General features: G+C 40.9%; 1 protein-coding gene across 1 annotated transcript; it reads right to left on the reverse strand.

Annotated features, from left to right (window-relative positions):
* Nucleotides 1–10,102: 10,102 nt before the first annotated feature.
* On the reverse strand, nt 10,103–14,036 carry MARCKS (myristoylated alanine rich protein kinase C substrate). Its single transcript, XM_036871863.1, has 2 exons — nt 13,511–14,036; nt 10,103–11,681 (listed from the first exon to the last, which is right to left on the reverse strand). Exons 1-2 carry the CDS (start codon nt 13,610–13,612, stop codon nt 10,779–10,781), a joined length of 1,005 nt encoding a protein of 334 aa, XP_036727758.1. The 5' UTR covers nt 13,613–14,036; the 3' UTR covers nt 10,103–10,778.
* Between the last annotated feature and the right edge of the window lie 625 nt (nt 14,037–14,661).

The raw sequence follows: 14,661 nt of genomic DNA on the forward strand, positions 1-14,661 counted from the left end.
AGAGACACACGACAACAAAAGCATGACGATCCAAAACCTATGGTATACAGCAAAAGCAGTTCTAAGAGGGAATTTTATAGCAATACAATCCTACCTCAAGAAACAAGAAAAATCTCAAATAAACAATCTAACCTTACACCTAAAGGAACTAGAGAAAGAAGAACAAACAAAATCCAAAGTTAGTAGAAGGAAAGAAATTATAAAGATCAGAGCAGAAATAAATGAAATAGAAACAAAGAAAACAATAGCAAAGATCAATAAAACTAAAAGGTGGTTCTTTGAGAAGATAAATAAATTTGATAAACCTTTAGCCAGACTCATCAAGAAAAAGAAGGAGAGGACACAAATCAATAAAATTAGAAATGAAAAAGGAAAAGTTACAACAGACATGGCAGAAATACAAAGCATCCTAAGAGAATACTACAAGCAACTCTATGCCAATAAAATGGACAACCTGGAAGAAATGGACAAATTCTTAGAAAGGTATAACCTTCCAAGACTGAACCAGGAAGAAATAGAAAATATGAACAGACCAATCACAAGTCGTGAAGTTGGAACTGTGATTAAAATTTTTCCAAAAAACAAAAGTCCAGGACCAGATGGCTTCACAGGTGAATTCTATCTAACCTTTAGAGAAGAGCTAACACCCATCGTATCAAACTCTTCCAAAAAATTGCAGAGGAAGGCACACTCCCAAACTCATTCTACAAGGCCACCATCACCCTGATACAAAAACAAGACAAAGATACTACAAAAAAAGAAAATTAGAGCAATATCACTGATGAATATAGATGCAAAAATCCTCAACAAAATACTAGCAAACAGAGTCCAACAACACATTAAGAGGCTCATACACCATGATCAAGTGGGATTTATCCCAGGGATGCAAGGATTCTTCAATATATGAAAATCAATCAATGTGATACACCATATTGACAAATTGAAGAATAAAAATCATATGATCATCTCAATAGATGCAGAAAAAGCTTTTGACAAAATTCAACACCTATTTGTGATAAAAACTCTCCAAAAAGTGGGCATAGAGGGAACTTATTTCAACATAATAAACGCCATATATGACAAACCCACAGCAAACATCATTCTCAATGGTGAAAAATTGAAAGTAGTTCCTCTAAGATCAGGAACAAGGCAAGGATATCCACTCTCGCCACTATTATTCAACATAGATTTGGAAGTCCTAGCCACGGCATTCAGAGAAGAAAAAGAAAAAAAAGAAATCCAAATTGGAAAAGAAGATGTAAAACTATCACTGTTTGCAGATGACATGATACTATACATAGAGAATCCTAAGATGCCACCAGTCAACTACTAGAGCTAATCAATGAATTTGGTAAATTTGCAGGATACAAAACTAATGCACAGAAGTCTCTTGCATTCCTATAAACTAACAACAAAAGATCAGAAGGAGAAATTAAGGAAACAATCCCATTCACCATTGCAACAAAAAGAATAAAATACCTAGGAATAAACCTACCTAAGGAGGTAAAAGACCTGTACTCAGAAAACTATAAGACACTGATGAAAGAAATCAAAGATGACACAAACAGATGGAGAGATATACCATGTTTTTGATTGGAAGTATCAATATTGTGAAAATGACTCTACTACCCAAAGCAATCTACAGATTCAGTGCAATCCCTATCAAATTACCAATGGCATTTTTTACAGAACTAGGAAAAAAAAATCTTAAAATTTGTATGGAGACACAAAAGACCCCGAATAGCCAAAGCAATCTTGAGGGAAAAAAACGGAGCTGGAGGAATCAGACTCCCTGACTTCAGACTATACTACAAAGCTACAGTAATCAAGACAATATGGTACTGGCACAAAAACAGGAATATAGACCAATGGAAGTGGATAGAAAGCCCAGAGATAAACCCACGCACTTATTCTTAGCTAATCTATGACAAAGGAGGCAAGGATATACAATGGAGAGAAGATAGTCTCTTCAATAAGTGGTGTTGGGCAAACTGGACAGCTACATGTAAAAGAATGAAATTAAAATACTCTCTAATGCCATACACAAAAAGAAACTCAAAACAGATTAAAGACCTAAATGTAAGACCGGGCACTATAAAACTCTTGGAATAAAACATAGGAAGAACACACTTTGACATAAATCACAGCATGATTGTTTTTTTACCCACCTCCTAGAGTAATGGAAATAAAAACAAAAATAAACAAATGGGACCTAATGAAACTTAAAAGCTTTTGCACAGCAAAGGAAAGTATAAACCAGATGAAAAGACAACCCTAGAATGGGAGAAAATATGTGCAAACAAATCAACGGACAAAGGATTAATCTCCAAAATATATAAACAGCTCATGCAGCTCAATATTGAAAAAGCAAATAACCCAATCCAAAAATGGGCAGAAGACCTAAATAGACATTTCCCAAAGAAGACATACAGATGGCCAAGAAGCACATGAAAAGCTGCTCAGCATCACTAATCATTAGAGAAATGCAAATCAAAACTACAATGAGGTATCACCTCACACCAGTTAGAATGGGCATCATCAGAAAATCTACAAACAACAAATGCTGGAGAGGGTGTGGAGAAAAGGGAACCCTCTTGCACTATTGGTGGGAATGTAAATTGATACAGCCACTATAGAGAACAGTATGGAGGTTCCTTAAAAAACTAAAAATAGAATCACCATATGACCCAGCAATCCCACTACTGCGCATACACCCAGAGAAAAACATAATTCAAAAAGATACATGCACCCCAATCTTCATTGCAGCAGTATTTACAATAGCCAGGTCATGGAAGCAACCTAAATGTCCATCGACAGACAAATGGATGAAGAAAATATGGTACATATATACAATGGAATATTACTCAGCCATAAAAAGGAATGAAATTGGGTCATTTGTAGAGATGTGGATGGACCTAGAGATTGTCATACAGAGTGAAGTAAGTCAGAAAAAAACCAAATATCGTATATTAACGCATACATGTGGAACCTAGAAAAATGGTACAGATGAACCAGTTTGCAAAGCAGAAATATAGACACAGATGTAGAGAACAAACGTATGGACACCAAGTGGGGAAAGTGTGGGTGGGTGGGTGGTGGTGGGATGAATTGGGAGATTTGGATTGACATATATACACTAATATGTATAAAATAGATAAGTAATCAGAACCTGCTGTATAAAAAAATAATTAAATTGAAAAAATAAGCATGAAAAATCATTGTGCTCTGTGTAAGAATGTTGAAAAATATAGATTTTTCTCAAGAGATATGAATGACAACTTTCATTATAGTTTTGAGAATAAACTCTAGTATTTGCATATTATTTTGTTTGTTTGAAATAAATACATCATTGGAGTGCTGACAAATTTCACTTCTGGATCAAATGGAATTTTAAATTTAGAAGGTATATACCAATAAATTTTTTTAAATTCTCATTAAAATTTTTAAAAATTCTCATTCCAAAATTTCTACCAATAACTTATGTTTTTAACATATCAAAACATATATGTTAAAAAGAAAATAAGACATTATTTGTACCAGTATATTCCAATACTTAAACTATAATAGTGCCCCAGAAATGGGAGGAAAATGACATCGTCAAGATAATTAATTTTTCTAGTTAAAAATTAATATTTGGTAATATGACCTGACCAAGTCCATAGTCTTCTTTTCCTTTATAATTTCACTGTGTTCTCATATCTGTTGAAATGTTATCTATTTTAAATACTCAATTGCCTCATCCAGCGCTTGCCAATTTTTTAAAAACCTTAAAATGAGTAGCTCTAGTTGGTAGTTTCCTTGAAAGAGAATATAACCTTACGGTACTTAAATTCAACTTCCTCAAAACTTCTGTATAAAAGCAGCCAATTAATCCTGCCATAGGGGGCTCTGGGCTCTACAGTGAGTATAATTTTTCTTTAAAAATTGCCAGTTTCACTGACCTATGCTCCATCACAGATGTTTTAGTATTCTGCCGGGGAAATTAGTAATGCCTGCCGACCAACATGTTATATTTAGTGTACTGCTTCATCAAGCGCTAAAATGTATGTCTCCACGACTAGTGATTGCTGAGGCTCCTCAAGCTTGTAAATTTCCAGACATGTTTCTTACTACATGGAGTAAAGGGTTAAGTTCATGGATTTTGATGACATTTTAAATGATTACCCAGCAGTAATTATTGGGTAAGAGAAAAAATTGCAATGCTTCCTATTTCTTTGAAATTATGTAAACAGAAGCCTTCTCGACATGACACCTCAACTAAAATTTAGGGGCATGCCCACATTTAAATATGTAAATCCAATTCATTTGAGTAAATATCGAGTTCCATTTATTTTTTGCACACTCCCAAGTAGCATCTTAATAAAATTTAAACTGATTGCATCTATTGAATTCTGTAACTTTAAAAGATAATCTACCATGAGTCAATCAGAGCATTATTTACATTGCTTATATCAAATAAGCTTAAATTGATGAATGTGTAAGGATACTAAACAACAAATACCATCATTGGTCACCTTTGTAGGATATTAAGGAACCAACTCATTATTCCGAATATCAGTAAATAAAGGGAAAGAATCAAACATTTATTCTGCCTTTCCATAAAGAAATGTACCTCAGAACAACCAAATGGTTGATGAAGGAAAGTTTCTTTTTATAGAGTAGCTGCACAAATAATAGAAAAAGGAAAGACAATTAGAGTAATGCCATTTTACAACTCTAAGTTAAATTAATGGATTTAAGCAAAGATCAATGACTTCAAACATCACAAAAAGAGAAACAACCAGGCGTATGTGTCTTCTGATAGAAATATATGCCATCACCTATGATATAGTTCTTTGAACCTGAATCTGACCAAGCCTCTAGATCTATTGATCAATTTACAGAAAATACAAGAAGTACAGAAAAGAGGAAGGAATGTATTAAATGACAGCATGAGATGCAATTGGCAAAATTCACACTGGAAATTATAAGACAAATAACTCAGTTTCTTGCACAAATAAATTGCAAGGAAAATACAAAGAGATGGATAAATTCAGACATAACATTGCATTGTATTTTTAGACAATATTTTTTTACTATTCGTGTTTCAGAGATTTTTCCATCAACTTACTAATAAAGAATTAAGATAGAGATGTAATCTATCTTTCTAATTTTGAAACTATTGTTTCTCTTTTCTAGGGTAAAACAATAATAATAATTATAAAAATCTCAAGCTAGAAAGTAGTCTCTCTTCCACTGAAGGAGGAGAAAAAGCAAGCCTGTAAAATTCTTTACAACTTCAGCTAAGGACAGACAATCTTTCCATTCTTACCCTGGAGTCCTGTATTTGTTTGCTAGGGCTGCCATAAGAAATACCAGACTGGGTGGTTTTAACAACAGAAATTTATTTTCTCACAGTTCTGGAGGCTAGAAGTCTAAAATCAAGGCGTTGAGAGGTCTGGCATCTTCTGAAGCCCCTCTCCTTGACTTGCAGATGGCCACCTTTTGTTGTGTCCTCACATGGTCTTTTTTCTATACACATGTGCCTCTGGTGTCTCTCAGTATGTCCAATTATTTTCTTCTTATAAGGACATCAGTCACATTAAATTAGGGCTGACCCTAACACCCTTATTTGAACTTAATCACCTCTTTAAAGACCCTGTCTCCAAATACAGTCACATTCTAAGGTACTGGAGGTTAGAGCTTCAACATGAATTTTGGGGGGGGGGGAACAATATAGCCCATAACAAGTTCTTTCAAAAATATAACCATGTTTATTTGTAACATCAATGCCATATTAACTGCTTAAAATTGTTTGAAATCTAGAAAAAACTTGATGTTGAGTAGAGAAACAAATGTTGACTCAAAAGCTAAGCCCTTGAAGCTCATGGAATTAATTACAAAGCTACACTTTGCAAATAGTCTGTAGCCCAACACTTCTAATCATTCCTTGACTCTCACACCCTAATTCTCCAGACATGTGCCCTCCAATATGGTAGCCACATGTGGCCAGTAAACATTTGGAATGTGGCTGGTCCAAATTGAGATGTGCTGTTAGTCTAAAATCACTGAATTTCAAAGACTTAGTAAGAAAAAAATATATAAACTATCTCAGTAATTTTTATATTGATTACATGTTCAAATATCTTGGATATATAGATTATTGAAGTTAATTTAATCTGTTCCTCCTTATTTTTAAAAAATTATGGTTACTGAAAAAGTTTAAAATTACATATGTGTCTAGAATTATATTTTTATTGGATGGTGCTTTCCCAAAATGCAGGTATGTGTCATTTGAATTAAGACTTGCTTTGAGGGCTTTCTTAGACTTCTGATTTATAACTCTCCCCAAGGATCCCTTTCCTTTTGTCACCCCCGCTAATTTACCCAGGTACAGAATTCTAGCACTTTATCCAGTCCATAACACACATTTCAAAACTAAGGAACACTTGCCCAATTGTTAGGAAGACAATCTGTAATGCCAACTTAACAAATTCAACTGAAATGTTATATTCATTGAAATTTTAAGTGATGAGTAATCCTGTTGCCTTTCACCTTTCCCTGGAAATGAGAGAAATTGTAAAAAGATCAATTGACAAAGATATTCTCATTTCGCATTTACTAGTAGTACGAAGAAGTGTTATGCTCTAGTTTTATCAAAACACTAGAACTGAGGACTTCCCCGGTGGCGCAGTGGTTAGGAATCCACCTGCCAATGCAGGGGACACGGGTTTGAGCCCTGGTCCAGGAAGATCTCACATGCCGCTAAGCCCGTGCACCGCAACTACTAAGCCTGCGCTCTAGAGCCCACGAGCCACAACTACCGAGCCCCGTGCCACAACTACTGAAGCCTGCGCGTCTAGAGCCCATGCTCCGCAACGAGAGAAGCCACTGCAATAAGAGAAGCCCGTGCAGAGCAACAAAGAGTAGCCCCGGCTCTTTGCAACTAGAGAAAGCCCGCGCAGCAACAAAGACCCAATGCAGCCAAAAATAAAATAAATAAATTTATTAAAAGAAAAAAAAACCCACTAGAATTGAGATTATCAGGGTTTCTAAAAATTTTGAAGGAATTATTTTACATACTTTCAGCTGCTAGATCTTATGATGGAATAGATATTTTGGTTTGTTTTAAAGTTGATGTTGAACAGTTGGGAGGAAGAACTATAGATAGGAGTATTTCAGGATCAGGAATTTATCACTTTTTCAGGAACATAAAACATGATTAACATTCACATCTTTTAGAAGTATTTATTTTCCATTTTTAAAATAGCATTGTTGGGTGTAATTTAAAGGAGTGCTAGAACTTGAATACCCAGCAGGGACTGGAGCATTTGAAAGCATTTTAAAATTCCTGTTTGCTACACCCTGCTTTAAGCACTTTCATATAGCTGGGAAGTGGAGAGGGAAAAAAATGCTCAATTTGCACAGTGAATGATTAAAGGAAAGATAAAAGCTAATAGCCCTGTTACTTAACTAATTTTTTAATTTTCAAAGCTAACTTGGGCTATGTTAAACTACATGCCCCTCCCAGTTGGACCTACCTAAAATATATAAAAGCAAAAAGCACCTTCCCCCAAATCCTTAACCTTAACTGCAGAGTTTTATTAAGTTTATATTCATATAAGGGGAAATATAAATAAATTACGTTTTCTCAAATATATTATCAAGTTCTATCATTAAAATTTTTATTTGACTTGTGAGCATTTTAACTCACCTTCAATGGATATAATTTTATATCCTAAGTATGATGTCAAGCATACCTTCTAAATTCCTTAAATTGAATAAGTTATACTTACCATCAACACTGAAGATTTTAAAAATTTCTCTAAAACTTGCATTTTAAAATTAAATTTGTAAAAAATCCTATTTTAGCAAGCTTGATTATATCAACTGGTAAAACTTTATTTTACAAGCAATAGGAATTGGATCAAATGATTATTATAATTCAGAGGAATTATTTTATAACCATAGCAAATGCCATTATACATACTGCCAAAACAGATTTAATAGACAATACTGAACTGTACAAGAATTATTTATTTTTCCTTAATCTCAAAGCTATTTTAGTAATACAAAAAGCCATATTAACATTTTTCCATTAGAAAACAATGTGATGTACAAAACTTTGGATGAAAAGATATATGTCAAATTTCACTGAATCATTTGGTGGAAAACCCACCACTCCATCAATACCACCCAAAGTGTTTTAGGCAATGATTAAAATCAAAGTAAGCATCTTAATCAATTCCAGCTGTTAAAAAAACAAACCTAGCAATATAGTTTGCTACATAGTATTTCTGACTACTCAGGAGTTACTTTTTAAAATCTATTTTTTTTCTGAGTCCTACCACATACCAAGTGCTATACTTGTCCAAGTGGGTATTTGAGAAGAAGTTGGTAAGGTGGAAGACCACATAAAGCGGTCCTTTGGTTACCAGATTTGACTTTTAACTTTCCAACATCCTCCAAGATCAAGAAACACCAACTAAAATTACACACTCCTCCAAGTGTTATTTGATTTTATTAGTGGGGAGGGTAATAGTGGGGAGGGTAAAGAGGTCATGAACTATTATTTATAATCCATTATTCCAATTAAAACCGTATGTCAAAAGCTAATTTATTTTTCTAATGAGTTTAAGATTTGACATTCAGTTATTACAAACGTGGTTCACTACTCACTTGTGAACCCTACAAGGCACACTGCTCAAAAACAGCAAAGCAGGTGTGCATAAACGCTTTTCTTTGCATTTAGTGAAGTAATGATATTTGATACCCATCTTTATCTTAAAATTCCATTCAGTTTAGGGTCCAGTGAAGAAAATAAATCCAGTTATGGGTGGTAAAGAGCAAAGAAGGTAAACTAGTAAGGATTATTACTATACAAGGAAATTTTATTCTCTATTTTTTCCTTTGAATAACAAGATGCTAACACACTACTTTCATTAAAAAAAAAAATGCTTGCAACTATTGAATTGAGGCAAGTACTAAAGGCCCATAAACTGACAAAGTCGTCCATTCACCACCATTACTTCTTTACATAAGCTTGTTTTCCTAAGTATAATGCATACTCTAAGCTATAATTTGGAAATTAGCCAAGCACTAAGCAATTACAATGGCAGGTAATACACCATCAGTTTTTGAAACACATTTGGTCACTTTTCATGACCCACCTGCAGTTTGGATTAAATAGACTCTCACTCAGTATAAATTTGTTTTGGGATCTGCATGACAAAAAAAAAAAAAATGTAGTTTTATGACATTTTCACATAAGACATTTAAACAGTCTTTGGATCATACCACTTTTGTATTAAGTGATTCATCCTGACATGCTATTAACTACAATAAAAATAATTGTTCAATTTTTAAATGAAAACTAAATGCAGATAAATGGTAACAGATTTGACATGGAATGTTGTAAAATATTCCTGTACGTAATCTGATACTACTGATTACAAATTTCTGAGTTTGAAAACTTCAGATTAAAAACCACAAGAAAATTTACTCTTGATGGCATGCGAGATCTTCTTCAAAATGAAACTAGAACCTCAAAGTCTCAGTATTTTATCAAAACATAAAGAAACACAACAAATTTGTACATTTTATTCACATTTATTTTTCGCTTTTAGTGTGCTCACAGAAAATTAGAACACCTTAAGCAGGAGTTTAATAGCAATTTTTGTAAGCAAAGTTACATTCCATCTCTAAGTCAAATTGGTCAAAGCTTCTCCAGTATTTACAAAACATGATAGACAAGATGCTACACAAAACCATTGCATCTGAAGATTTTTTCCTTATTCTCAAAGACGACTGGAAAAGAAAGCATTGTCTGCTGTAATCAAAAACATACCACAGTATAAACAGTAACCATTCCACTTATCACAGCTTGGTTGAGTTTAAAATTTGTGTTTAAAAGGTCCAAGATGACTGCAGTTTTACAAAAATGGGCAGGGTGGAAAGTTGCAAACTTCATGTGCTTCTGGATATCAAGATTTGTTTTTATACAATAGTCACAGTTAAAAACACCCTGCTGGTAATACATAATTACACTTTATTAAGGTCATAAACCAGCAATAAACAATAAAGCCTATACAACTTGTAGTTCTACTTAATCACTGACTGGTACAGCTAACATGAGATAAGTGAAAAGTTCCTATGGTTTAAATGAACTCCTAAGACTATGATCTTTTTAAAAATCTGGGTATTGGTGTTTTTTTTTTTTTCTCTTTCCTTCTTAATCAAGACTTGTAGTGTTGTAAACCTGCCTCACAAAATACATCGTAATAACTTTTCTTTAAAAAAAAAAAAAAAAAAGACTAAGCCTTTACACCATCCTTTCTAGTGGTACATTATCTTGGCAATGTTATGCACCACTAAATTTCTCCATCGTGGCTCCTATCACTTCATCGGATATCCCTTTTTGACCCACCCATCTCCTTCATATATGGGCATGTCCATCGATTGACAAAGAAAGTTTACATTTTTGAATAAAGATGCAAAGTATGCAAAAAACATTAATACTGATGCAAAAAATAAAAATAAAAGAGAAACAAGGCAGAGGAAGGTAACTAAGCTCTCCTCGACCTGTTGGAATGGTGGTAACAGAATGATCTGAGATGGGATCTGTGGGTAGGTGGTTAAAAACAAAATTTGCTGCTTAAAAAAAAGTAAAATAAGAAAAGACATCTTTAAAATCAATCCCTGGTTGTAGACAAGTTCTCCAAAACCAGTACCTGGCACCACTCCAACAAACAAACGGGGGGGAGAAAAGTTCTTCGATTATCTCAAAAAATCTTGCCCTTTTACTCTGCCGCCTCCGCTGGGGGGGCTTCTGGACTGCACTCGGGCTGGGCCTCCTGTGTGGGAGCTGCGCAGGCTGACGACGCCGCGGCGGCCGCCGCCTCCTCCGCGGGCGCCGCCTCCTGCTCCGGGGGCGCGCCGGGCCCCGCGGCCGAGGGCGCCTCGCAGGTGGCCGCGCTGGCCCCGGCCTCCTCGGTCTTCTCCTCGGCCTTGCTGGGCTCCTCGGCCGCCTTGGCCTCCTCGCTAGCGGACGGCTTCTCGGGCGCGACGGCGGCCTCCTCGGGCTTGGCCTCCTGCGGGTCGCCCCCAGCCGCCCCCTGCTCGCCCGCGGCCGCCTCCTCGCTCGGCGCCGCCGCCGGCTCCCCGGAGGCCGCGCCCGCAGCCTCGCCGGCGGCCGCAGCGGCGCCCCCGGCGGCCTCGTCCTTGCCGCCTTCGGCGGAGGCGCCGGCGGTGCCTTCGGCTTCACCGCCCTCTCCCGCTTCCTTCTTGTTCTTCTTGAAGGAGAAGCCGCTCAGCTTGAAAGACTTCTTGAAGGAAAAGCGCTTCTTTTTTTTTTTCGGGGTCTCGTTGCTGGGCGAGGGCGTGGCCCCGTCCTCGGCCTTGGGCGAAGACGTCGAGGAGGCGGCTGAGGCGGCCTCCCCCTCCGCGGCCGAGGGCGAGCCGGGCTCGGCGGCCTCGCCCTCCGCGGGGGCCTCCTTCTCCGCAGGGCTGGCCCCGGCCTCGGGGGCGGCGGCGGCCAGCTCATCTTTCTCGGCCGCGGCGGGCGACGCCGCCCCGCTCCCGGCGGCCGCGGGCTCCTCCTTGTCGGCGGCCGGGGCGCTGCCGTTAGCCTGCAGCTCCTCCTTGGCGCCGGGCTCGGCGGCCGCGGGAGAAGCGTCGCCGTTTACCTTCACGTGGCCATTTTCCTGCGGGGCAGAGAAAGCGGGAGGTCACTGAAGGGGGCCTGGGCATGTCATCCCCGCCCCCACTCCTGGACCGGGAGGGACTAGCGTCCCCCGGGGCCCCTCTGGTTTTGGAGACCTTCTCCTTCATGGGGAGGCGGAATTGGATGCCCAGAGGAGAGTTCCTCGAAGACCTGGGGGCAGTGCCGTTTGGGATGCCTGAAGGCACTGAGGAAGCCTCGACTACGCAATAAATGCCCCCGGGGCCTTAAAAGGGCCGAGTCTGAAACGTGGAAAGCAAAGGGTAACCCATTCCAACCTTCGCCTCAAGGGCTTTGGGATAAAGGAGTCAAGTAATATATGATACGCCAAACGCCCTTTGGAAGGAGGCACAGAGCCCGAGCGGGTGATCTGCGCCTAGGTTACACATCCCCCTTTCTCCCTAAACTCTAAAGGGGCGCCTTCAAACCACCAAGAACTCCCAGGGGGATCCCAGCGTTCCAGCCAGAAGCGCCTGGGCTGCGCGCGCAAAGGCCCTACGCCCGCCAAGGGCCTGGGGTCGGCAGGGGGCGCTGCGGCTCCACGGCGCGGAGCGGGGCGCAGGCGGGCGCGGAGGGGCGGGGCGGCCGGGCCACCCCGCCCTGCCGGGTCGGGCCCTGCCCGCTGGCCAAGGCGCCCCCAAGCCCGGATAGCGCAGCCCGGTGTCCGCAAACAAAGCTCAGGTGGCATCCTGGTCTGGATAAAACTAACAAGGCAGGGGGAAACCGATTATTTCAGAGGTCTCGCTTCTGCTTCCACGCCCACCTTCGCCAGTGATTCTGCGAAGCCCGGGCGCGCCCAGGGGGCCCATTTTGCATTTTTAACGGGTTCAAAGCCTCTTGGCAGAGCTTGCCTTCCCTACTAGGTTAGGGCAGGCGAAGCAACACGGCCTCTGCTCTAGGAAAAGAGGCGTGGTGGGTGCCCGGTGTTTGTGAAGCAGCCACCCTTGGCCGACCTCTCGGGCCCACCCAACCGTAGCCATCAGCCTGGGTTCGGGCATCGCAGGGGCAGCCCCCGCAGTGGTCCAGGCGGCACGCACACCAACAATCTCGACCGAAACACAAGAACTGCCTCTTGTTGACCATCTGGACAGGTTCTTCAAGGACCCACAGAGTCTTCCCACCCTAGGGAGACCATTTAAAAGTCAGATGGGTGTGTAATTCCAGAGACAACTACGAATAAAGATTTAGAACAGTGGGAAAAGCCCACCGAAAGGTAGTGAAGCCCTTCTGCCCAGCTCCAGCCAGCCAGCCAGCCAGCCAGCAACCTTTTCAAGAACCCAGGGCACGCCGCCTCGGCATACAATAAGACAGCCCTTCTTCCCTCCTCGCCTTTCTCCACCGCCATCCCTATTCGCCCTCCCCCCCTTCCCTACCCACATACACACAATCACACCAGTTCAGAAATCTTGAAGGCGACTCAGTCTCGACAACAAACACGAGAGACACTCAAACACCTTTGTGCCCACTAAACACAAATGCAACCTGGCTGGGTGCGGGGGTGTGGGGTAGCACCTAGCTAGTCACGTTCTGCCAAGCTCCAAACACGCCATTTTAGACGATTTATCCTTCATTCCGCCCGTCTACACAAGAATTCACCAGGATTCTCCGGGAACCACTACTTTGGGGTGGGGGGAGACCCCACCTATGAGAAATTGACAATTTAAGCTATCGATTTCCATTCAACTTTCAGACTGGAATCTGGTCACGGTCCTCTCCGCCGAAGGCGCTTCGGGCACGACCAGAAGGGAAGGGGAAGCGTCGGGACTAGAGAAAGACACCAAAGAAATGACCAGAACCACAGGTAGAATTTACCTGCCCATTCGCTTTAGAAGGCGACGAGGCCACAGCCGCCTCCCCAGGCCTCTCCGCGGCGGCTTCTCCCTTCGCAGCGGTCTTGGAGAATTGGGCACCCATGCTGGCTTCTTCAACAAAGAAACTCAACAGATCCAAGGGGGGAACAAAGAGCTTCGGGTTGGTGTAACGACGGGGCAAGCAGCAGCGGCGGCAGCAGCAGCGGCGGCAGCAGCAGCGGCACACACACCGGAGGGAGGGGGGAGTGGGGGTGGTGAAGAGGACAGAACAGAACCGATTAAATACACTCCGGATAAAAAAATTTTAGTCGAAGAGATCAAAAAGCAGCAGCGCAGGAGGGAGGGAAAAAGGGTGGAAAAGTCGAGCACAAAAAAAGGAGCCCAAGTGTAGTTTTTTAAAAAAAGAAGTAATAAAAAAATCCCAGATTTGTAGCCGCACTGTAGACAAGAGGAAAATGGAGAAATCTCCCTGGTTGCTAATAAGATGCGGGGTCCAACGCCCAAGTGCACAGATGAATGGGCTCGCGGGCGCTGACGCGGCCCCCGCGCGCGCCGGCCAATCCGCGCGCCGCACACAAAGCAGGGGGCGGGGTCTGCGCTCCCGGCGAACAATGGAGCCGCGCTTTGCAAACGGTTTGAAAATCAGCCTCAGACCGAGAATTAATGTCCTTCAAATAAATAAATCAATTAAAAAATACATGCCTCTCGCCTCCCTCTGCTTGAAAATAATAATGCATTACTTGATTGGCTTGCTTTGTTTGTAATTAATTAACGCGGGAGGGGTGGTACTTGTGGATGGGGGCGGAGAAAGCGTTAACTTGACTCGCTTTGACTCTTGTCGGTCTATATCCGTGTCTGTCTCCCTCCCCTCCCTCGCCTCCCTCCCCTCCCCCATCTTTCCCGTGTGTTTCTGTGTATGTGTGTATGTATGCGAGTTTTTAAGACAATGGTGGGGATATGTGTGCAGCATGTTTTCTGTCTCTGTGTTCCATATTGGTTTCACAGATACTGCACAGGGTTTGTTTTTCTAACGGTTGCAAATGTGAATTAGCCCCAAATTGAAAGGTATTTAAACCAAGAAGATCGAATTTCATCAAACGAGATCGCGAGTTAGAATTAGGTCTGTAGGCCAGATGTAGAAAATGCAAAAGC

Source organism: Balaenoptera musculus, chromosome 12 (assembly GCF_009873245.2).
Source record: "Balaenoptera musculus isolate JJ_BM4_2016_0621 chromosome 12, mBalMus1.pri.v3, whole genome shotgun sequence".
NCBI lineage: Eukaryota > Metazoa > Chordata > Mammalia > Artiodactyla > Balaenopteridae > Balaenoptera > Balaenoptera musculus.

Excerpts from the sequence above, each read along its gene's own strand:
- MARCKS (XM_036871863.1), bottom strand. The coding sequence starts at position 13,612 with ATGGGTGCCCAATTCTCCAAGACCGCTGCGAAGGGAGAAGCCGCCGCG. Across the intron at positions 11,682-13,510 it reads CTTCTAAAGCGAATGGGCAG|GAAAATGGCCACGTGAAGGT; the intron begins GTAAATTCTACC and ends TCTGCCCCGCAG.